A 25,062-nucleotide genomic window follows, 5' to 3' on the forward strand; every position below is an offset into this window, starting at 1 on the left:
TATGATCCTTGCTTTTGTTGCTGTGGATTTGAGGCTCATTTTTTTGGTTTTAGACTTTGGATTGGTTTTTTGACATCGCATTGCTGTGGCTTTCTGATAAATGTTTGATTGGAGATTTTCTTTTGTTTCTTGGAATTTAATGGCTTCCATAACTTTTTCTTCTGAAAGTAAGTTTAGTTTGTATAACACCGATCTGGTGTGATGGGTAATGCATTTTAGCTTTGTGGATGGTCTGAATGAACTTTTTTTAAGAATATAGATGGAAGAGATTTACTAGGATTGTAAACTGGCTTTTCTGAGATTTCTCTGATGTTTAGGCTCAATGTTTTAACAGTTCTGGATATTGGTTCATTGTAATTTATTTGGTTTTTTACAAATAAATCCTAATTGCTCTTGTTTTGGGTTAAGCTTGGAAACTCAATCTGGTTTTTTACAAAGAAATCCTATTTCACATGTCTACAAACATGTTATATTGCTTTTAATTTTGAGAAGTTGCTCATATGATTCTCAGTATGCATCAAACCTCAATTGAACTTGATGAGCTTTGTGATTAGTTAGTGCTACTGTTGGTGAAAATCTGTATATATGTTTTGTTTTATTGGTGAAATTTAATGTTGGGTAGCAACTGATTTATGAGCTGTTTTTATAGCTGGGTAGGAACAGGTTTTGTTTTGTTGGTGTGGTAGTTGCTAAAGTTGGTGGATTTCTTAACTTTTGGATTAAATGTTAGTGGAAATGTTACCGAATTTGATCCATGATAGACATTTTGTAGAGATTAAATGTGTGTTTGCAAAATATTAAAAAAATAATAATATTAAAATATATAATATTTTATTATTATTTAAATTTTGGGATGGTTAGTCCAATGTGAATTAATTAGTTAGGAGTCTATATCATGGCCAAAAAATAATAATCTAGCTAAATTTTAGACTTGACAATGACCGCCAATGCTCTAATCTCATCTTCCTGTTTACCACCCCTCTTCTCTGCACCATTGCCAAAAAAACACATCTAAATATTCAGAAAATGGCTGAAAAGCTTTGGTGTTGGTAGCTCTTGTATTGAGGTACGACTTTTTGGCTATGAAACTAGAAGAAAGTTTTGGCTTTTGGCCCTCGCACATGTTGTCTCTGTCGGGTTTCTGCCAAGAAATCACATCAGTAGCGGCCATTGCTGGGGGTATTCGGAGCTTGGTACTCTCTCTAATTTTGTATATGATTGTATTCAGGTACCATCACATCCATTCCTTTGTGATGAAGTCATTAACAGTGCTTCCAGGTTTTGGGTTTTGGCCTAGGAACGAAGAGCAGGAACTGAATCTAGCAAAAATGTGTTTTCTTTTTCCTTCTCATATTATCCATTTCGATTTTGAGGAGAGAGAGCAATGGGCTTAGGAGAGAGAGTGGCTTGAGGAGAAAGAGAGAGATTGAGAGGGAAGAGAACCACGGACTTGAGAGGAGACTTAAGAAGTGAGTTTTAGGTTGTGTTTGGATGTTGAAATGAGTTGAGTTGAGTTGAGTTGAGATGATAAAATATTGTTAGAATATTATTTTTTAATATTATTATTATTTTAGAATTTGAAAAAGTTGAATTATTTATTATATTTTGTGTTGGAATTTGAAAAAATTATAATGATGAGTTGAGATGAGTTGAGAGTATTTAACTAACCAAACGAAGCCTTATAAGTTACATGTGAGTATACTATAAAGATAAGAGAAGCTTTAAACCGGTCGGGTTACCTTTTCCAATTTACGCCAGCCAATAGAATTTTAACATATATGAGATTTATGTGTCTTATAGTGTGCTCTCTTAATTGAATCAGCTCTCTTCTTTCTAATTTTTCCTCTTTTCTTTTCTCTTCTTTCCCTATCGTACTCTGCTCTTTCTCACCTTCCCTTTTCCCTTTCGCTCTTCTCTCTCCTCTCCTCTTTCTCTTCTCCTTCTTGCTGGAAACTCATCTCGAACCCATTGGATTTTAGCCATCACTTGAAGTTTTTTGTTTGTTCTGTATATTAAGTATTTAGGGCTGTTGATCTGGTTTGTAATTTTTTTATGTACGATGGGACGATTCTTCCATAGTTTTAAGAGTCGTTGTCATCTTTGGACTAAAAAATCATAGTGCATACCTCTCTTCATGGATTTTGGAAACTAAAAAATAGTAGTGCATACCTATGTTCATGGATTTTGGAGACTCGTGGTGCATGGCTCTGTTCTGGTTCCAAAATCCTTGAAACAACTCAAAAAATGTATTTTTGAATAAAATCTTATTGTTACAGTTATCTATAGGAACTAATATTACAACCTGGATATGGTGAAAAAGAGGAATTTTATTTTGAATATCACATTCTGTAAATTTATTTTGAATGTATTATATACTTCTTTATTTGAGCTCCTCAATAAAAATCTGAGCAGAACGATGGGTGTGGGGAGAGGGAGAGAGAAAGAGAGGGATGAAAGGTGCGGTGTGCGGAGGAGAGAGAGGAAAAGAGAAAACAAAATAATGTGATTATCTGCATGTGATTTAGTGCAATCTATACGTGACAATGTCTTATTTGCGCATGTAGAAGGGAGTTTGCCACCCGACCGGTCGGACTGGGAGCGTCTCTCTAAAGATGATGGAAAGCTGATGAGTTCGTCGTGCATTTATCAATATTGGAAGGTGTAAAAGTGGTTTTTGTACCTCATCCGGCCTGCAGCGTCTCTCATGCAAAAGTCCCACCACACAAGTTGAAGCTGGGAGTTTCTTATTCATTAGTTTTCCTCAAGAAAGAAAAATTAGACACTGAGATTCTAAATAATGTAAAATAAACATTGGTGCCTCAGCCAAGATTTCAAGCAACCTTTGACAGCCAAGATTTAATTAATATTATTTAAAATTCTAAAAATATTATATATATTTATATATATTGTTGCAGCTTGTTGATCAAGTAATTAACGTACGTATTCAAACTAATTTATACACATTCTTTTATCACCAACAATATAGATCGAGCACTTTGAATTAACATCAAATAGGCCAACATAAAACTTCCTCCAACCCTTTTTTTTTTTTTTTTTTAAAAAAAAAAAGAAAAACTGTCCATTAAAGATTGTAAAAACAGTTTAAAAAACGTCTGCATGTATGTTATTCCTATTGTCTATTTTCTTAGAAGGGTAACGCCACTCTTCATTTCATAGATTGTTGCTATAAATCACGTATGATTGATGTATTATATTTTAGGTGGCTTATTCTATCAATCATTTAAGTAATGCCTACTTAAAAGGTGTAATTCAATCAAGTAAGATTGATTAAAAATGATAAAAACTAAGACAAAGAAAACTACTAATCATATTAAAACAATACAACAAATATTAGACCTTAATATACTCATATTGGGGTTTATTATGGTAGTAAAAATTCATAATATAAATATTATTTCATAAATTTGGAATCCCTAGGAGAGTCGTTGACTCCAACTATCATTCATGTACGATCCATATTGGATCTAACCAGTTGTTTCATGCTACATCCGTTACATTTTTTACCGCCCTTGTTTGTCTCTATGTACTAGGGTTGAGTAAAAAATTTGAAAATCATACTTTGAATCTGACTCTGCACTATCGGAGTCAGATTTCTTTTTTAGATTTTCTAGTTGGAGTCGAAGTCAAACGTGTTATCTAACTGACTTCAACTCTGCTCCGCTCCAACTTTGACTTTATCCTTCGACTCCAATTGACTCCGATATTATATAGTTATATAATTATATAACTATTACTTATATAGTTAAATTCAATAATATACTAGTACAAGCTAATTAGTATAAAATAACATACTTATACTATAATATAAATAGACTAATAGTTTAGCATATGTAAATATTGTAATATTACTACCATACATCATAATCGTTTAGAGAAAACGACGCCGTTTTGAATAGTTAGGATTTCTAACACCCCTCTCCTGACCTCACTCTGCTCACTCTTAGCGCCTCACATTTCACCCAGCTTATCGCCTCTCTCTCTCTCTCTCTCTCTCTCTCTCTCTTCTTCTGTAGTCCGGCCGTCCCTCCACTGCCCCTCACTATCAGTTCCTGGAGGGACCACCCGAGACCTCACCCACTCTCAGACCTGTCACTTTTGTCTATCTCTTCTCCCATAGTGAGACCATCCCTTTATGCATTCGCATCTCCTAGTGCCATTGCCCCTCGCCGTCGGCCACCATTGTCTCTCGCCATCTGTTCCATCACCGATTCACAATTTGTGTCTCTTCTGCTCATTCACACCCTTAGCTTTTGATTATTATATTCCCATATGATTTGTTCTTCTATCTCATTACACACTAAAATATGCATGTCTGCATGTATGTTATTACTACTATTTATTTTCTTAGAATTAGGGAAATGCCACTCTTCATTTCATATATTGTCCCCTATAAATCACGTATGATTGATGTCTTATATTTTAGGTGGCTTATTATATCAATCATTTATGTAATGCCTACTTAAAAAGTGTAATAAAATGATAAAAATTAACATAAAGAAAAATGCTAGTCATGTTAAAACAATACAACATTTTTCATACTCATCGGGATTTATTATAGTCGTAAAAGTCATAATATAAATATTCTTTCACAAGTTTGGAATCCCTAGGAGAGTTGTGGACTCCAACTATCGTTCATGTATATACTTAGGGCTGTAAATGAATCAATCTGTTCGATAGCTCGCTCGATACTCGTTTATTTAAACTTGAATCGAACTCGAATCGTAAAAAACAAAAAGCTTGTTTGTGAAAGTAGATACCCGATCGATTTGTAAATGATACATACTCGACTCAACTCTGCTAAGGCTCGTTAAGGCCCGTTCGTTTATGCTCGAATCGACTCGTTAGTTCGACTCAATTAAAATTCATTCATATATTGATAAATATATACGTACACCTATGTATATATACATATATATATATCTATGTATTAGCTAATCATATAAGCATACCACTTTTATAATTAAATATATATATGTAATCTAATTACTTATGTCTATATAGTGAATATACTTCATAGGGATATTTTATAATTTATATAATAATTAGTCCATAAAATTTAATAATTTCATATACTAGTATGTGAGAACCATATATGAATAGATATATGCTATCATATTAAGTGAATGTATTAATAATATATGTAGGCATATAATATATTGTTATTTTGGATAAATATCAACTAGTTAGATATTAATTATTTATAAATTTTTTAAAATTATATAACTGAATAGAGGTTCTACTTGTTAGTTGTATAAATTCAATATTAAATCTTTTATTTTATTTTTATTTATTAATTTTTAAATCTTATTCAAAAAAAAATAAACAATTCAAACATGGCTCGACTTGAGCGGGACGCTCGTTTGTGGGACAAGCTCGAGCTCGAGTTGAGAGTTTAGCTTATCAAATCGAGCTCGAACAAAGAATAAAAAAAAATCTCGAGTTCGGACTCGAGCTCGAGCTCGAGTATTTTGAGTCAAGCTAAACTCAGCAAGCCAAAGACTGGCTCGGCTCGAATACAGCCCTATTAATATACTATTTATATTAGATCTGACCAACTATCAGTCCTAACTCATTTGCTTTATTTGCAGCCCATCTTTATCACTTACTTGAAACTGTAGTATCATTAAAAAATAATGACTAAAAATAATAAAAATTAAGATAAAAAATAATATCAAAACAATAAAACAAATATTAGACCTTAACATTTGAGTGTTACCTGTACGCTATGGGGCGGGATTACCCCCTTTCTGCATGGGCAATGGGGTGTTTTTCCCCCAGGGGCAGGGCCTCCTGTCCATCGCCAACTAGGGATGAAAGTAGACGCCAATTCATTTGTTTGCTTAGAATCGGTCGATAAAAGGGGAGAAAATCGGTGGGATCGATTTTGGCCCGGTTCTAGTCGATGTGTCGGTTTCTAATCGGTTGTGGTGGCGTGATGAGACATTCAAAGTGTCGATAATAGAGGGCACGACTCGCGATGAGAGAGAGAGAGAGAGACAACGTCGAAATGAAGAAGAGGGAGGGGGAACTATGCAGCGGTGTGGGGGTTTAACGAACGACGTGAACTCTGTGAAAATCGAGAGCAACGACGATGTGGGGGGCTACGGGGCTGGGAGTGGGAGTGGGGTTCAAAGGCTTCAAGAACTAAAAGAATTAATCAGGAAGAAAAAGAAGAAGAAGAGGGAGGGAAGGGCAGGGCAGGGGGTTATTAAAACCCTAGGCCGAAATGACACCGTTTGGTTAGTTTCATATAATTTCTTTTATAAATGTAAGGTTTAAAATGACATTGTTTCACTCACTTAAATAAACCGGCTTCGTTTTATATACGTATAATATTAAAAAAAGATAGTTATACATATAATATATATAAGCCAATTCTGAAATTTGAACCAAGTTCAAACCGAGACCGAACCAACCGATGTCAATTTTCATATAATTCTACCGCCGACCGACCAATTATCTGTCGGCTTTGGCTAGTTCCATATTCCAGGGGCCGGTTCACGTTGGTGATGTTATAGAGATATGATTTAGGCTTAATTATTGTATTTTTAGTAATACTTTCCTTTATAGATAGATACTTTCCTTCATAGCTAGATTATACATAATTTTCAATTAGGATGCAAATACTTACCTTGTATGGCAGATTAAGAGCTGGAAATCTGGCAACAATTGTGTAACCTCTTTTATATATATTGAAAGCAAACCCTCTGGAAAGGGTATTCAGACCAAATTGACAGGTGACGAGCGGTTTCCTCGATTTTTGTATAGCCCTACCACCCACGGCTCCACGGCCAAAATGGAAAAAAATTCAAATAAAAGAGAAAATAAAACAAAATACAAAGTCACACAAAAAGTTCACAACAATAAACAAAATACAAATCAAATTCATAACACAATACACATCGAATGGTTCAAATTAGAAAAAAAAAAAAAACCTAAACTAATAACAAACAAACTCACACACTCGAAGAGGAGGACGAGGAGGACGAGGATGAGCCAAGGAAGAGGATGAGTAGTAGAGGACGGCGATTGAAAGAGGGAGAGAGGGCAATGACATAGAAAGCCATAAAGGAAAGAGAGAGAAGCGGAAAAGATGAGAGTTCGCACTAGGGGAAAGGGGATTTAGGGTTAACTTAATCCCCAAAACAACACCGATTCGACATTTTTATTTTTGGTGGAAGGGGGACGGAACCTCCAGGCTTTATTGATAAACCCTCATTTTTCCGTTTCAGCATTCGTTATATATATATCTTCCTAATACTTAAAAGCGTGTATAAGATGAACAATAGTGAATAGTGCCGTCCAACACTTTCTTTTCTTCTCCTTGCTTCTTCTCGTTGCCTTCTGTGAAATTCCTTCATTCTCAGTTCGATTTTTACTCTTCTCCGTTCAGTTAGCGTTTCCTCGTTCAACACATAAAATATCTCACCTTTACATACAACAGATGGATTTCATCATTTCCAGATTCACATTTACAGAACAATTTCGAGACCACGGCAAAATCAAGCAAGACCGCGCCCCTCTCTCTGCGTCCTCAAAGCAAAACCACGGCAAAATTCCTACAAAATCACAGCAAATTCATCACAAAAATACCACAAAGTGATCACAAAACCACGGCAAAACCAAAACCACAGCAAAATCAAGGCAAGACCGCGTCCCTCTCTCTGCATCCTCAAAACAAAACCACGACAAAATCCCCACAAAATCACAGCAAATTCATCACAAAAATACCACAAAATACAGCAAATTCACCACAAAATTACCACAAAATAAAAAAATCACCAGACAAATCACGGTGGTGGAGGGGAAACTGGCCGTGTGTGAGAGGGAGAGAGCGTGAGAGAGGTGAGGATGCATGGTGGCTCGGCTGGACGTGGGGATGGCTACGAGAGGTGGTCGGTGGCCAAAGGAGGTCCCGGTGGTGGTGCGGTGGCCAGAGGAGGTGGAGCTCCGCCGTGGGTGTGGAGAACCCGTGCAAGAGAGAGGTGGACTTCCTGGGGGCAAACGGCAGGGAGACGGAGGCCGAGCTCGCTGGAGGAGGATGGCCGGTGGCAGGGGAGGCTACCGTGGAGGTGGTGGCATCGGAGGACGGCGCACGGCGGCGCAGCAACATTAAACCCATTCGGGCTGTGCACTACCGAGAGAGAGGAAGAGAGAGCGTGAGAGAGGGAGACCGGTGTGGAGGGACTCGCCGGAGTGAGGTGGTGCCGGTGGAAGGGGCGGTGAGACTCACCGGCGCACGGCGGCTCCGGGCTGGGCAGTGGAGGAATTGGGCATGGGGAGAGCGTACGGCGTACGCTGAAGGAGAGGGAGGAGAGAAGAGAGAGATCGGGGGGGAGAAAAGTGAGGGAGGAAGAGAGAGGGGCAGGGGTTTTACCGTAAAATATAACGTTTGGGATCTAAAATTTGTTTAAATTGTGTAGATTTTATACACTTTAAAATTATATAAATAATTTCTATTAAAATTTAGAGATATAATTATAAAATTGTAATATTTATTACTATAATAAATAATTTCTCTTGTTAAAATTTATATATAAATAATTTCTCTTATTAAAACACTGATTTAAACTAATTTAAAATTAAAATAATTAAAATATAAATAACAAATCATATATAAACTATCAAATTTAATTTATAAAATACTAATATTTCATCATTAAATAAATAATCAAATTTTATTAAATATTTTTAAGAAATTAATCTCAACCCCTCCTTTTAAGTCCTTAGATAAATATTTTAAGTTATTATTAAATATTTTTTAGATATTAAATAGCATATGATACATAAACTATCAAATTTAGTTTATAATCCGAAAATATGTCCTGAATGTATATTTCACTTTTTTTATTTTTCTTTTTTTTTTTCATGTATATTTTTAATCATCATAAACATTTTTTAAAAAAATAAAAAATTTACAACATCATTAAAAAATACTTCTTTAATCACTAGGTAAAAAAAAAATAAAATGGGCAAACGTCTCTTGGACGTTACCCACTGCTAGTGTATATATATATATATATATATATATATATATATATACATACACACACTAGTGTGAGGATAGATAAACTATAGTTCCTCTCTTTCAGAAAGAATTATGATATTCTAATATTTAATTGATCATTTGTGTGGGTTTCATGTAATTGGATATCCACATTTGTATTGTGATTTGGATTAGCACAGGGACTTAATATTGTAGATATTTTCGTACTGAATAAATCTATTTATAAATCTATTTATTGATAAACCAAACATAAATTTATTTACAATTATGCTATTTAAGTTTGTAAATAGCAAGAATTCTTTTGTTGAACTTTGTAGTTGTTAATTTTGGCCACCTGCTGTTTTAATTACCAGCCTTGGCTTTTTTCTTTCCCATGTTTCCGTAGTTTTTAGTTTTTTGTACTTTTATTCTTTTCCAAAGAGTCGAGGCTTGTTTGTTGTATTGTCTCATTCTTCATTAAGGTCTAGTTTGGATAATGAGTTGAGTTGACATGAGATTATATTAGATTATATGAGATGAGGGTGAGATGATATGATATATGAGATCAGATCAGATAAGAAATGAGATGAGATATGAGATGATATGAGATACGAGATAATATTTGACATGAGATATGAGATGAGATGATATGATATGATATGTGAGATGATATGAGATAAGCAATAAGACACGAGATGATATAAGACACGTGATAAAACATGAGACGAGTTGAGAGATGAGGTAAGATATGGGATAATATATGAGATGATATGATATTTGAGATGAGATATGATATATGAGATGATATTTAAGAGGAGATAAGAGATGAAATGAGTTGATATACAAGATGAGATGAGATAAAATATTAGATGAAATAAGACATGAGATGAGATTAGATGAGAGATTAGAGGAGATGAGATGAGATATGAGATATATCCATTAAATTCTAAATAATTACATATATCTATGTAATATGCATCTATGTATATAGATAACATGTTTATGTATATATGTATATATGTATATAGATAACAATTATATATATATTGTTACTTTATGGAATGGGAACTCTTCTGTCCAAATGTAATTACTTCTAGACACGAGAAGGAGAAAACATAATAAAGACACAAAAACTTTAATAAAAAAACAGCCATATGAAACCATGAGACTTCAAATTGGAACTTATCGAAAGGCCATACAAAATCATCAATATAGAAAGTCATTTTATTCTCCACTTAAAAAAACAAACAATAATAGCACACAGTCAAATTCATCGTCTTCAAAGACCTAAAATAATTTGATGAGAAGGGTTTCCAAATTCATAGAATCACCAAAAACTCGAGCCCGTGTGAAACATCCAAACGGAAAAGAGAAACACTTATCGAAAGTGCATCAGCAGAGGAAGAGACGATGGGTTTCACTTTTGTGATTTAGCATTTTCAGTAGAGGAGAGAGAGAGAGAGAGAGAGAGAGAGAGAGATTTACAAAGCGACAATTTAGCCTTTTCTGTAAGATAGATATAGAAAGAGAGAGCACATAGAGAACTTGTAGACAAATACTATGGCAATGAAAATGTTTTTCAACTTTTAGAAAATCACTATGGCAGTGAAAGAAAGCTCAGAGACGAAACCGTAAAATGAGAAATACATAGGGATAAAATTGAAAAGCAAAATGTTTGACCAAAAAATACGAATAAACGCTTTTATATATAAAAGATATATATATATATATATCAAAAATGCTATTTGCACCCGGGAGGGGTACCCCTCGTGTACTCGTGGGATTAGTGAAACAGTGCGTTCGCACCATCGTTTCATCGTTTTGTAGAGTCCAAAAGATTTCACTCAATGTTCCTTCTCTGATTTCTCAATGAATGATTTCAATATTCATTCTCTGATTTCTCAATGAATGATTTCAGCTCTGTCATGCCAGATAACATTGGTGACTTCCTTTCTTATGCTTATTTTTTTTTTCTCTTTCAAGCAATAAATTCAAAGGGAGCATACCTGCATCAATTTGCAATGCAGCATACGTTCAAGTTCTAGATCTGTTTTATTTCATCCTTTTTTTTTCCAACCACATGCACACATGCACACGGAAACACCCACATGAAGCCAACGAACAAAGATGCACGATTGTATCGAATCTCATATTTGTAGGATATTTTATTGTGGTTTCCCTTTGTTTTCTCGACAACCAAACAGATTGTTATGGACTATTGCAGACTATTGCATGATTTTCCTCTGTTTTCTCGGCCACCAAACACACTGCTACGGACTATTGCATGATTTCCCTCTGTTTTCTCGACAACCAAACTGACTATTATGGACTATTGCGTGATTCCCCTCTATTTTCTCGGCAACCAAACACTATTACAGGAACTTGTTCTTATCCGAATGGAGAAGCAGCGCGAGCCTGTGGGGATTGTTTATTGTCCATAGCTTTCTGTGGTTTCAAATACTAGGCCATAGAAGATAACGAAAAATAAATAAATAAAACTAACAAATGTGTAAGAGAAGTGATGGAGGATTTTCCTCTGAGATCCCATTTTTTTGCGATGGAGGATTTGCCTCTGAGTTCTGAGAGTGACTGCGATGGAGCTGTCTGGAATGGTAAATGTGAACTCATTTTTTTTTTCTAATAATATCAACTGACGTGGTTAGTATCACGTCAGCCGGTTCTCCAACAGGTACGCAATACCGAGTACTTGTAACAGAACTCTATATATATATATATATATATATATATATGTGTGTGTGTGTGTGTTGTGTATTTTGTGGGTTGGGCTTAAGCCTATCCTAAGAGGCGGGGTGCGGAGGGAGGCGGGCTTGGCCTAGTCTACCCCTACCCCTACTTCCTGCATGGGTAAATAGGTTGCTTGGGATCGGAGCAATGGACGGCGAGAGGCAGAGCCCCTCGACCAGCCCTACCTTAACATACTCGTTGCGAGGTTTACTATAATCATAAAAGTTATAGTATAAGTATAATTTATCATTTTTATTATTTTAATTCAATACATATATTTAAATATTAAAATTTTAAAAATAATAAATCTAGTATTAATTAACAGAATTGGTGTAAAATCCTCATCTCTTTGTCTTACAGCAGCGAGACACGTCGATCAACAGACGGCGACGAAAATCTGACTCGATTCCCGAGTTTCTAGCGTACATGCCGTCTGTGGCTTTACGAGGCCAATTTTATCTTTGAAACGTGGCAGTTACTGACATCCTGATTTGTTGAACGACACGTGTACTACTGGAAACCGAACCCGATGTCTTTTTGGCTTCTGTATAAGAAAACGAGGTGGGGACACTTTGTTTGGTGTCTCCTCCAGATTCGTTTCTCAAGCCGACGTGGTCCTCTGGGGCTCGTCATGACCGCCACGAGTCGCATATCTGCGATTTCAATTTCTGAATTAGCAAGGTTTTTCAAGTAATTTCGCCAGCTAATATACACACAATATATATTACCGTTTTCAATCCATTACCCTTCTTTTTTCCGTGACGATTGTTTTGTCTCATGGCTGGGTTTGTTCTCCGGGAGAGTTTATGCCGGGAAAGATTTCTTGGTTTGACGGAAACAATGTTGGAACCAGTTTTCAAAGGAAAACATGTAACTGATAAGTGATAGGTTATTTTCTTTGTTCTCCTTGTTTTTTTAATTTTCTATTTACAATCATCTTTCTTTCTCTATTCTCGTTTTTCCGGGTTGTCTTTCTACGACTCTACTCTGTCATCAAGTTTGCAAATTTGGGTCTTCCTAAATCTCAATGGCACAAGCTGAGGATATTGGAAGCAGAGAACCCCAACAAACTACCAGGCAAAGGAGCACTATTCCGAGAGATCTGTTGCAGGGTTTTATATCTGGGAATCATTTTCCTCGGAAATTGGAAGACCCAAGCGAAGATACGGAGGACATTGAGCTGACCCTCGGCCTCTCATTAAACGGTCGGTTTGGGGTAGACCCTTTAAGAGCCAAGCAGCTCAAGAGGTCTTCGTCGATACCGGACTTTTTGAACCCGGTAAGATATAAAGACGCAGCGTGTGTGGTACCTACGGCTTGCGCTCCGCTCATAAGGACCTGTTCTTTGCCTACGGAGACAGAGGAAGAATGGACGAAGAGGAAACAGTTGCAGACACTGAGAAGAATGGAGGCGAAGCGGAAGCGGTCAGAGAAGCAGAGGACTTCGAAGGCCGCGAGGGAGCGGAGCCGGGATTTTTGTGTTGAGGAGAGCGGGGAGGAGAATATGAGGGTCGATAATGATGGTGGGAATTATCAGAAAGAGCAATGTGGGAAGGTTGTCGAGGAATCTTCGTGCTCGGTGGCGTTGGCTTTTGGGGTTTCTGCTGTTAGAGGAGGTTGTGATGTTGAATCGAAGGGTGGAAACGGGAATGGGTTGAATTCTGGTGGTTTAGAGGAGGAGGAGCCCCAACCACCGACATTAACACAGGAGTCAGTTGGTTCCCAAGGGAGTGGATCTTCTGGTATTTCGGAATCTGAAAGCCAACCGACTCAAGGTAATTGCATAATCTTTCTCTGTTCAACAGCGTTATCTTTTCCTCGGATTTTGAAACATCTTATGTTTAACTGCGTACCAAATGGATGATGCTGTTAATTTTGGTGTCTGACTTTTACATCATTTCCCCTAATGAAATTTTGGCAAGTAGGAAACTTGGGGTGGGTGACATTTGAGTGCTTGCATCTGTTGATTCTATATACGTTCTGCCACTTTTTATTTTTCCCAATAGTTCTTCCTTCGTTTTATTTAAATGATCAAGATGGGTTTTCTGTATTGAGTTTGGATGTGTTTTATCGAGTGTAAATGACTGGCTGTTGACCCATTTTAGTACAGAGGTGGCTGATATTCAAATGTGTTCTAAAGAGTTATAGAAGACTGACAGGATTGAGTTCCAAAAAGGCCGAGTACTTCTATTTAACTTCACAGTGATATGATCAAGAGTCTAATTATTATGAATAGTTATTTTTTCCCCTTCTTATAGTGCGACTTTGAGTACCCTGTCAAATTTAGCTTTGCCAAATGTTTTAGTATTTACTCATTATTCGTTGCACGCGACCTTTTCTTATTTGCTTCTGTTTATTTATAGAACGTTTCATGGGGGCGTATTTTTTCTTGACTTGTCAATTGGATACTTGATTCTTTGGTAGAGATGTTCTCTCTTCTTTACCAAGCTCATACGGATTTTGAGTGGTAGTAAACTTTCCTAGGTATTCTAGACAATCTTTTTTTATGATAAGAAGATTTTTTATTGATATAAAGATAGGCATAGCCCAAGTAAGGTATTCTAGACAATCTTTGGCACACAATACTGTTAATGGGATACCCTTCACCTATAATTCTGTATCAGCAAAAACCGGCATGATCTTTAGCCGATCAAAGGGACTGTTAAATCGGTCTATGGCTACCAATCATTGATCAAGACTATAGAGAGGACACATGGTTCCTCCATATTCTTAAGTGGGGGTGCTGTCTGGATATTAATTTCCACAGTAAAATACAAAAGATATCCTGTTACTTTTTAGTTTGGATATTTTCAAGAACATTGGAAGAGAAATTTTGAAAAGCTAAATTATGGGCTTCTAAATTTCTAATGATCCATTCCGAGTACATTGGGGTTCTTCACTCTGGGTCAAACAATATTCATAATCTGGCACTTAACCGTCTCTCACATGGCACGCCCCAATCCTCCAGAGGGGGGGAAATATAAAAAATAAAAACTGCTATAAGTTGAAGAACAGAACTAGATCTACATTTAGCACTTTCAAATCTGCCGGTAGCTTGGAAGTAGGAGATTATATGATGATAATTTCTGCCATTGGGTGACAAATTGGTGGCTACTAAAATCTGGAAGGGCTTGGACCTTGTGTATTTACTCATTGACAATAGATGAAGTCTACTGATACAATAATACCATACTTTGAGGAAATATAAGCCTCGTAAAAGTCCCTCAGATGGGAAAAGAAAGTTTAGTACAAATCTTGATGTCTTCTGTATTTATTTAGTCAGTCAGTGAACCCCTGGAAACCTTGTTAACTCTGCTTCATAATCTTGATCTCTTCTGGATTTTATAAATATTTTAGAAGTTTTTTTATCGGAAAAAAGAAGAGTAGGATCCATACTAAATTGTGTTGAAACTTGCCACCATCAATGATGGCATGCAATCAGAGAGCTATCCGAGCACCCTGATGGCATCCTAAGCTAAAGCAGTAGATGAGGCTTTTGGTTTTAAACGGTTCAGAATTGTGTTGTATTTGTTGGGCCTTATAACTAGTTTCATATTGATATTTGGCATTAGGATGCGTTGTTAGTGATTTAAATATGAGACAGACGTTTATTTGATAATTTTCTTGCCATTAATAGCACACAATGTTAAAAGAACATTAACCTAACTCATGGGCTAGTCATGAGCTATTCTTTGGTTCTTTCATCAACCACAGTCATGCTTTCCAAGTTTCAGGTTATGTAGTTGGAATGAACAAAAGCAGCGAAGCTGAAAGTCCAACCAGTGTGCAGTCTTCACTGGACAGTGAGCAGAAACCGCCAGTCTACACGGGAAGGACAATCACGGGAAAATCAAGCAAAATCTCTGCAGTTCCAATGAAAAATCAATCTAATAAACCTACAGATGTAGACAAAGGAGCTAAGGAGATTGTGAGGAATGTGTTGGAAGGTATGCCAAGTGTGTCAACCAAAGGTGACGGCCCCAATGGGAAAAGGATAGAAGGTTTTCTTTATGGATATAAGAAGGGTGAGGAAGTGAGAATAGTTTGTGTTTGTCATGGCAGCTTTTTATCTCCTGCCGAGTTTGTCAAGCATGCCGGTGGTGGTGATGTGGCACACCCTCTAAAACATATAGTAGTAAACCCTACTTCCTTTTTGTGATGTAATAGTCCATGACGGAAGAAAACCAAAATGAACTCTCTCTTTCATGTTTCAGACTTTAATCTTCTTGTCTTTCAAGATGGTCAATGGTCTACTTTATTCAGTTCACCAAGCAGCTGCTTCGAATGGTAAAAAGGGTCATGAAGAATACTGTTATCCCATTGTCTCTTTTATTACGAGAATTCTGTTACATTTGATCGGCTTTGCCTTTTTCGTTGATATGATGCCAATTTACGTAGTAGAAGTAGAACTGAGCGCGAAGGGACCCAATTGATCTTTAACCAATTGTGATAAGAGTGGACGTTTGAGTTGAAGAGGAGGCCAGAAAAGAACATTATTGCCGTGATCCATTCGCATTCTTGAACCCTGTTCGGTTTTCCGTACGTTGGGAGATCTACGAAGATGGAAATATATTAGTGATTGCATAGTGATTGCGCACACACGATTGTAACTATCATTTCTCTAATGTGATTGTTATGTTGCTTACGAACCTGCAGCGGCAATTTTAGACAGAAACTAAAATATTGATGCGATATTAGAATAACAATCCTATAATGCTCGGTAAAATCCTCCATGCATTATGCAGAGCCAAGGAAAAAGGTGTGCGTCAGGGCAGAAATTCAAGGTGGTGCCAACAACCATTGAATTTGGACGTCATTTTCTTCAACTGGGTATACAAATCAGCCAAAGGTATGGATAATTTGTATACATCAGACAAAAAATAAGAAAAAATCAAATTATTAAGCGATTATGTTATGAGGCTATGGGGAAGGAGACGTATGGCAGAGAGTTAGGGTTACATGGCACCGAAGACAGTTGCGAAGACAAGGTAGAACTGAAGTGAAGGAGTTCGGGAAGTCAAGTGAAGTAAAGCCTGGTACCAAAACGCACAGCAGCAGCTATGATTGAAGCTCACCGTTTCACCCAAACCGCACCGTTTCGTTGGATTTATTAAACGCACTGTTTGCTTAATTTCAGTTATTTACATTTCAGACTTGTATTTCTTTAAAGGGTCTAGAACGTGGTATTTGAATTTCTGCTTTATTCTGTTATGAGTCAGGACACGTGTCCATAGGTTACTGCTTTGGTTAGTTATTCCTGCGTGGGTATTAGGATCAATCCGGGGGCACAAACTTGGGCATCTGACATTTTACTTTGAGAATATTGAATCAAGTCTATAGGAGGTTAAAGGTCCCTCGAAGAACCCTATATCCATCTCTTTTCCAGTTTTCCTTAGAATCATTTCCACAAACAGCTCACCTGCATATTGTTTTCCATCAATTATCAACCCAGAATTACTACTATCCAATCCATTTACAACATACATATCACAGGAATATTACAGATTACACGAAATCTCCGAGACATCTCTATATCCTAATGGTTTTATTAGAGAACCAAAACAAATAAACAAATAAAAAACTGACGTACAAGTATACTACGTACGTAGAAAATAAAATATCTGCATTCTTTTGCAGATTCATCAACAAGCCTCCTACCTAATCAAGAATATAAAAGAATCTTGAAAAAATGAGGGTAAAACTAAATTACAATTTACAAGCAGAATAACTACAATTGGCAGCCACAAAGACTCAGAGGACTGAGTGCACAAGCACAAACTACAATGGCACTTGCCTTCCTACAATTGCTATGTTAATTAATGGAAGTCTCGCCAGGCACCTAGCATGATGGGGGTTGAAATTGCTTTAGTCGTCATACAACTTGCTTCATTGTGGGTCTGGTAGAGAGAGAGTCAACTATGCACACCATCGCCAAGTGTAGAACTTTTACTAAATCATCATGGGGATCTGAATCCCATAACCCTGCAATAAAGAACTCCTTTGCATGGCCCTATCTCATTTGCATGCACGCCCGAGCAACAATGTTGAAAGAAGAGAATGAAGGATCCAGAGCTTTCTTGTCTGAGAGTAACTTGAGGAGCACAACGCCATAACTGTCGGAAACATGGCAAGTCATTGCATACTCTGGAGCAACATATCCAAAAGTTCCAGCCACACTGGTGGTGGCGTGCATTTATGAAGTGTCCAAAAGTCGGGCCAATCCAAAGTCCAACAAATAAGCATTGAAATCATCATCCAATAAGATATTGCTTGGCTTAACATCCCGATGAAGAACACGTGGAACACATTGATCATGTAAGTAGACAAGTGCACAGAACTGTTTCGCTGGCATGATATCTAATCAAAGTAACTAGATTTGGATGGTGGAGCCTTCCAAGAGTTTTAATTTCTGCAGGGAACTGTTGAATCCCTTGGAACTGTCCCACTACAAGTCGTTTTATTGCCACAAGGATTCCATGCGAGATCTCTGTCTTGTAGGTTGCTCCAAAACCTCCATTCCCAAAGCAGTTGCTTGCGTTGAAATTTCCAGTGGCCCGCACAACATTTTCAAAGGACAACTGAACCCCAATGTCTGTAAATATAATTACTTCCTTTCTAACAGATCCAATAACTTTGGACTTTGGGTTCCACTTTCTGGTATAAAAGAATAGAACAATGAGAGCAAGGAGTAATGAAACAATGGTTGATGCGGATGTTAGGGACGCAATCTCAATCAAAATCAGACTACTATTCTGAGTTCCTTGGGATGGAACTCCTGGTGCTAAAGCAGCAGTATAAGACTCTGGATTGCTATCCCTTCCTCTTAGATCGGGAGATGGTATTGCCAGAGAAAACATCTAGCAAGGCCGTAGATATCGATTACCAAGAACACTATTGCATTTCATCAGGCTATTATTCACTGGCACTAACCCAGACAAATTATTGTATGAAACATTAAATGCTGATAGCGTGGTTACATTGGCCAAACTAGCAGGAATCCTCCCAAAGAGATTGTTGTTGTTGAGCAAAAGAAGTGTCAGGTGTTTCAAGTTCACTAAATCTTCTGGTATTTCCCCAGTGAGAGAATTTGAAGAAAGGTCAAACTTTTTCAAATAGCACAACTACCCGCTGGAAGGAATGAAGCCTGTCAAGTTATTACTAGCCAAACTGAGATACTTCAAGTCCCTTATTTGAATGAGATTGGTTGGAATTTGACCATGCAATAGGTTCCAACTTAAGTTAAGGGCAACAAGAGATAACTCCCCAAAACTCGGAGGAATATGTCCAGTAATCTGATTCACAGATGCATCAAACAGTTTGAGAGATTTGCACATTGTACCGAATTGAGCTGGAATCTGACCAGATATCTTGTTATTGCTAACATTGACAATCAGTGCATTCAGTCCTCCACACTTCTCAAATAGGTTACCAGGAAATGGTACTCCGGTGAGAAGGTTTTCTCCAACAAAAAATATGTAAGCAGTCTACTTTCCCAATCTTTCAGGTGCAATTAGCATAGATTAGATAGTTCTAGTAAAGTTATTGTGCCTGAAATTGTAAAATACGGCAATACCACTTTCTACTCCAAGTGATTAAGAAGATGAAACTTGGGCTTTCGAAGTGAAGAATGATAGATACAGAGAGGATAAGCTACTGTTAGGTTCAAAGGGACTTCCATTCAAGTAAGGGATAGGAGGACAGGTACTGTCATGAAATCGAGGAATTATACCCGACAAGGCATTCCCATTGACATCAAATACTGTCATGCAAGGAACTGGAAGCCCCTCGACAAGCTTCCCAGTTAGCCTGTTTGAGCTTATGTCAAGAAAATGAAGCCTCTTGCAATGGCTAAGTGCATCAGGAACTTTCCCAATGAAATAATTCTAAGCCAAATTGATCATCTCGAAGTTCTCACAAGCACCCCAACTACTTGGGACTTGCCCTCAAGAGTTGCCCTTAGTGCCCACAAGACTCTCAGCTTAGGAAGCATTGTGATTTCTGGGGAATCCCACCTTGAAAATAATTAAAATCAACATGCATAAAACCAAGTTGATTCGACAAAGAATCATGTTTTCTATTGTTAACTTTTGGAAGGGGTTCAAATAGATTCAATAGAACCAGGACAAAAATTTCAGACCAATTGCCAAGCTCAGAAGGTAATGAACAACTTAAAACATTCATTGAAACGTCCAACACTTAAAGCTTTTGAAGTTGACCTAGCTCAACCGGAATGACTTCTTCCAAAATATTTGAATACAGCAAAAAGGACTGCAATTGACTACAATTCCCCAAACTCCTAAGAATCCCATGGACCAAGAAATTTTCCGACTAGTCCAGATACTCAAGCTTCCCACAATGGTCCCCAATCTTGCTTGGAACTGCCCTAGTAAACCGATTAAACGACAAATACACCACCCTATACCCACCAACGAAAGCCGGAACCGTCCCGTTCACGTCATTTCCTACTAAATTCAAGATCTCCAAGATTTCACAATTCAAAAGTGAGCTCGGTATCCCTCCCACAATCCTATTAAACCCGAGATTAAGAACTCGCAAATTCCTCAAACCCCCAAACTAAACCAGCATGGACCCAGTTACTGAATTGCCCTTTAGATCAAGAACCTCAAGCTTCTCCATTCCCCAAATTTCACCAGGGATTTCACCATCAAAACCATTAAAGGGTAGTGATAAAATCCTAAACTCACTAAGTTTTGCAATCACAGGCAACAATTTCCCAACCAATTTGCTTCTACCATTCAAACAATTCTTTCTAACCCCAAACCCATAGAGCGAAAATTAAGCGAAATCAGAGCACGAATTACCTTGGCGGCCATTTCCCATAACGTTCAGTGAAACGACCCGGGAGTTCAAGTCGCAGGAAATGCCAAACCACGAGCAGTGCTTAGAACTTTCGGAAGCCTAGCTTAAGAGCAAGCCCGAGGGGTCTAAGACCGAGGTATTGAAGTGGAGGAGCACCAATTTGCACAAATTGGCGAAAACGACGACGCTTTGGGGAGGAAAGAGGGCCCATAACAATAGGAAGAGCTTCAATATGAGTAGGGAGGACATGGGTTTGTGGAAAGAGTACCATTTGATCACTGAGGAGAAAGAAGATTAGGAACCCATTTCTGAACACCTAAACGGGTGTTCAAAAATCCAAAGAATTAAACCCTAAACCCTTCCCTTTCCGGTTGCAGATAAAGATGAGGGTCTTTCGCGGAGAACCCTAACCCTAATTTGGGTTCTTTGGAGAGAGAGAGACTGAGAGAGGGAGTGAAAGAGAGGAGATTCAACTCTGTTTTTCGAGAAAACGCATTTTTCTTTTTCTTTTTTATTTATTTTGGCTTCATTCTTGTTCTTCATCTTTTTCATTTTCTTTTTTTCTTTTTTTTTTTTGGTGGGGATGTGGGTCTAGTGGACATACCCTAACCCTTCCCCCAGACGTGGGCTCCACCACCGATCAATGAGTGCCTCAGCCTCGTCAATTTTGGGGCTCTGCTTTGTGGTTGGTTAGGTCTTAAATGAGTTTAAAAAAAGATTCCTTAAAGTCCAACATGTGGCTACAGATCAAGGACTCCATGTCGGATGCTCTTCCAGAAGGTGTTTTGAGAGCCCCCACGAACTTGAGCTAAAATTGGCATTTACCTGTACTTAGGGGTGGGCAGCAGGGCCACACCCCGCCCAGTCCATCTCGCCCCCGCCTGGTGAGGCAAGATTGCCTACCTCATAAGAATAAATCTCAGCGCTAGGGTTAGTCCACTCCTCACCTCGCTAGTGCATATATTTATATATCTAATTTGTTAAACTTGTACTCATAAAATTGTATTGTATTGGCCTTCTAAACTAATTTTTATATAGAATGTCAAGGCAATACAAGAGTCTTACTTGAGCAACGTGAGACTCAATCTTGTGAATACAAATTTTTAAATTGTTAGTAATTTTTAAATTATATCTATATTTAGAAATTTAAATTTACAATTTATAATTTAAATTATATAATTATTTGGGTCCAAAAAAATTTTTTTAAACCCAGAAATAATTTTTAAACCCAATGGGTCATGGATACCTTTGGACTGGGCAGGGGGTGGCTCATTCGCCCCCGCCCCCACCTCACGGGGCAGGTAGCTAGCACCCCTCTCCCTCTTGAAGAGGATTAATAAGAGTGTTATCCACTTTCCATATATATATCAGCCCTATAATAAAGCTAGCTAGGAAATCAGTTTCTTACCAAAACCAGGTAATATTTTCAATTGTTACGAGAGTATTTTGTTTGAATTTTTCATGTTAAAATGCTCTTATTTATCCTTTATTCATTCCGTGTTGGTGAAATTCAAATCATTTCAATCATGCCTCTACAAAGAGATGTGGTGGTGAAACTCTCATCCTGGCCGATCAACAGATCTGCATGAGATTATGGCCTTTCTGGATACAACATCCATATCAATTGAAAATGTTCACTTGAGGAGATTTACTTATACCTTAATTATAATGCTCCATGTTGTTTAAATTCCACATTGGCTTGGTGAATTATGATACAACTTACGGATTTGACTAAATATATTAGTTGTCATTCCACATTGGCAAGAAGAATAATTAACAACCTGAATTAGAAAGGAACCACAAGACAATTACAAGAGCCCAATATAGCAATGAACATTGAGGAAAGAAAACTTCAAATCATTTGAAGGGTGAGGCTGCTCTATATTGACACCCATGCATTTAATAGAATTTGAAGAGATCCAAAGAAGAAATTTTTCCAGAAACTTAATCATACAAGAACAAAATGATAGACATCAAGCTAATATTGTTATAACCATCTTTTAACATCGATCTGATAGAGATATATATACTAGATCTTTGCTTTGGCAATCATAGGGAAAAGTGAAAACTGATATATTGCTCCCACAAACATAAGTGGAGAGAGAATCCTTAAAGAGTACAAGATAAGATTTTTGCATTTGGCCTCGTGTATGTTAATTATAATGATTGAAATGATGCCTGTGTGGATAGGAAGCTGATTTTGAGATCCAGATCAGTCAGGAAGGAATCCTGAATGAAGTGGGAAAGTCTTTTAGTCATCCATATAGAACAATTATATGGACTACATATAACATTCAAAAACATCGTGAGCGAAAACTGAGGCAAGCAAACATTTTGACCCAAGCACGCTTTGAATCCATACGTTTGTTTTGGGTTTGTGATTGCTGCTGCAGTTGCTGCCTTCTCAAGTCCATTGTCACGGGGCTACTCAATCCACTACTGCCTGTCAAACTGGAAACAACCAATATGTCAAATACAAATGCTCTAAATACCTCTGCAGACTGTATATATTTATCAGCCCTATCATATTCAATCCATAAGATAATTAGTTAAGTGGAAATGTACTAAACTTACATATGTATTTTGACGTATTAATATGGAAAGAGGAATGTTTCGATTGTGTGAAAGGAGAAACAAATCAAAGCAGATATTATAACTCCTGCATTAATGATGGAGGTTTTGGTATCACTATTTCTAATTAACTACTATATAGATTGAAATTAAACAGTGCTTACAGTGGGAAATTGAAGGAGTGGGCGCTGTGATTGCTCTCATCAGAATGGCATGACATTGCATTAGAGTTTCGGATCTGCACAGCAAGAGATAGTTTTCTCATCTCATCATCATATTCAGGACTTTTCCACCAATCTACTTTACTGGCTTGGCTTGATGCTTCTGTTACTTCAGAGTTCCTCCCTGCATGATCAGCACTCTCACTTTTATCTTCCCCGGATTCATCCAACCTTGGCAACTCTCCAGATTTGTTTAACGTGATAAAATTATCTCTGGAGAAGCTGCTGTTTTCAATTTGAATGCTGAACAATGATTCATTTGAGGCAGTACTCCAATCCATAGTTGTTGTGGGTATATTAGAAAATATAGATGATGGAATTCTATTTGGATCATAGCCTGCAGATGTCCCCATAAATTGAGTCTGAGCAAATTGTGTAGATAATACATTTTGGTTGCTCAGAAGAAGAGTAGTATCACCAGCATGATCTGCTGCTGCTGCTGATGTTGGTCCTTGCAATATCTCAAGGCCGGTGTTTTCGTATTCAGGAGAGCCGCCATTAAGGATATTCTCAATGGCATCTAGATCCAAAGAACCCGACGATGAAGAAGAAACTGAAGTTTGGCGATGAGTTGTGGGATCAGCTTCTTTAGAAGGGATATCAAAATGCACCCTTGGATTCCTACTACTACCTCTCTGTTGTTCATGCTCCATGTCGTCCATTATTGATCAGTTAAACCAAATCCTCGAAGCTCCTATGAAAATTCATGAAAAAAAAAAAAAAAAAGAGAACCGAAGCAACTTCCAATGTTAAATGTTTGCAACCCAATATAAGTGCTAATTGAAATGAGTGGTCTGAAAATCAAACAAAAATTATTTTAAAAAGTGGACCAAGCACCTAAATGCCTCGTGAACAGGCCACATGGTCTGATCTCCCTACAACATTTCACACAAAAGCAAATTTCAGGCACGAAGTACTTGATCGATTGACGAGATAATTAACCATATCGTGTCGCATGTGTTAATTAATTTGTTTGAGATGATAATCCCCAAGTACTGCAGGATGATATGGCATAAATTTCTTTTCTAATCGTTTATTGCTAATTATGAGAGTTTCTTGTAAGTGTTGTGGGTCGGTTATTATCATTTGCATGGGTCAGGAGGCCCTGGGATGTGGGCTTATGGTCATATTCTACTGTGTAAAATTCATGTTGGAGATTTATGAAAATGGCATAAGTTGTGAAGCCCTTTTACATTATTATTATAATTCGAGGGCCAGTTAGCACCATATTCCAGTTGGTCCTTAGACGTAGGATGTTAGTCATGTTAAGTGGGTCAATTATTATAGTTATTTGTATTCATCTCTGGGTGCGTGGAATACAATAATTCTCTATATTTTTCTCGAAATGACGTTTTAATAATTTTTATAAAATAAGATCTTATGAAACGATCAAAATATCTCATATATTACATTAAAAAGAAATTATATTTACAGTGATCAAGTGTACAAATACTGTAATTTAAAAAATAAATAAATATAAAATTCACCGAAAAAAAATTATAATATTGGTAAATAAACTTACTCGAGTTTTGGAGAGCCCATGATGATCTGGTAATTAATTGATCACCGGCCGCGCGCCCTAAGCCTTCGAAACCCGATAGTTTCAATAATCAAAAGGAATTAAACTTGAGAAAAGAATCCAGGAGCCCTCTTCCGCACAGAAACTAAGGTTAATCCCCCATTAACAAAGCTTCAGAA

The 25,062-nt window shown here is 37.3% G+C and overlaps 1 protein-coding gene and 1 pseudogene across 2 annotated transcripts; one reads left to right on the top strand and one right to left on the bottom strand.

Moving 5' to 3' along the window:
- Positions 1-12,112: 12,112 nt before the first annotated feature.
- LOC108986456 (ninja-family protein AFP3-like) lies at positions 12,113-16,115 on the top strand. Of its 2 annotated transcripts, none has more exons than XM_018959078.2 (2): positions 12,113-13,527; positions 15,481-16,115. In XM_018959078.2, exons 1-2 carry the CDS (start codon positions 12,780-12,782, stop codon positions 15,909-15,911), a joined length of 1,179 nt encoding a protein of 392 aa, XP_018814623.1. In that variant the 5' UTR covers positions 12,113-12,779; the 3' UTR covers positions 15,912-16,115. The 2 variants fall into 2 exon arrangements, with proteins under 2 accessions (XP_018814623.1, XP_018814624.1); XM_018959079.2 differs by having other exon boundaries at positions 12,114-13,527; positions 15,487-16,115.
- A 1,476-nt stretch (positions 16,116-17,591) lies between these two features.
- On the bottom strand, positions 17,592-20,701 carry LOC108986439 (annotated as a pseudogene).
- Between the last annotated feature and the right edge of the window lie 4,361 nt (positions 20,702-25,062).

The sequence above is a fragment of the Juglans regia genome, chromosome 10 (genome assembly GCF_001411555.2).
Source record: "Juglans regia cultivar Chandler chromosome 10, Walnut 2.0, whole genome shotgun sequence".
In the NCBI taxonomy this organism is placed as follows: domain Eukaryota; kingdom Viridiplantae; phylum Streptophyta; class Magnoliopsida; order Fagales; family Juglandaceae; genus Juglans; species Juglans regia.

What these genes read in the sequence shown, in the direction of transcription:
- LOC108986456 (XM_018959078.2), top strand. Translation starts at nt 12,780, where the DNA reads ATGGCACAAGCTGAGGATATTGGAAGCAGAGAACCCCAACAAACTACC. An exon ending in TGAAAGCCAACCGACTCAAG is followed by an intron (nt 13,528 to 15,480) that starts GTAATTGCATAA and finishes ATGCTTTCCAAG; the next exon opens with TTTCAGGTTATGTAGTTGGA.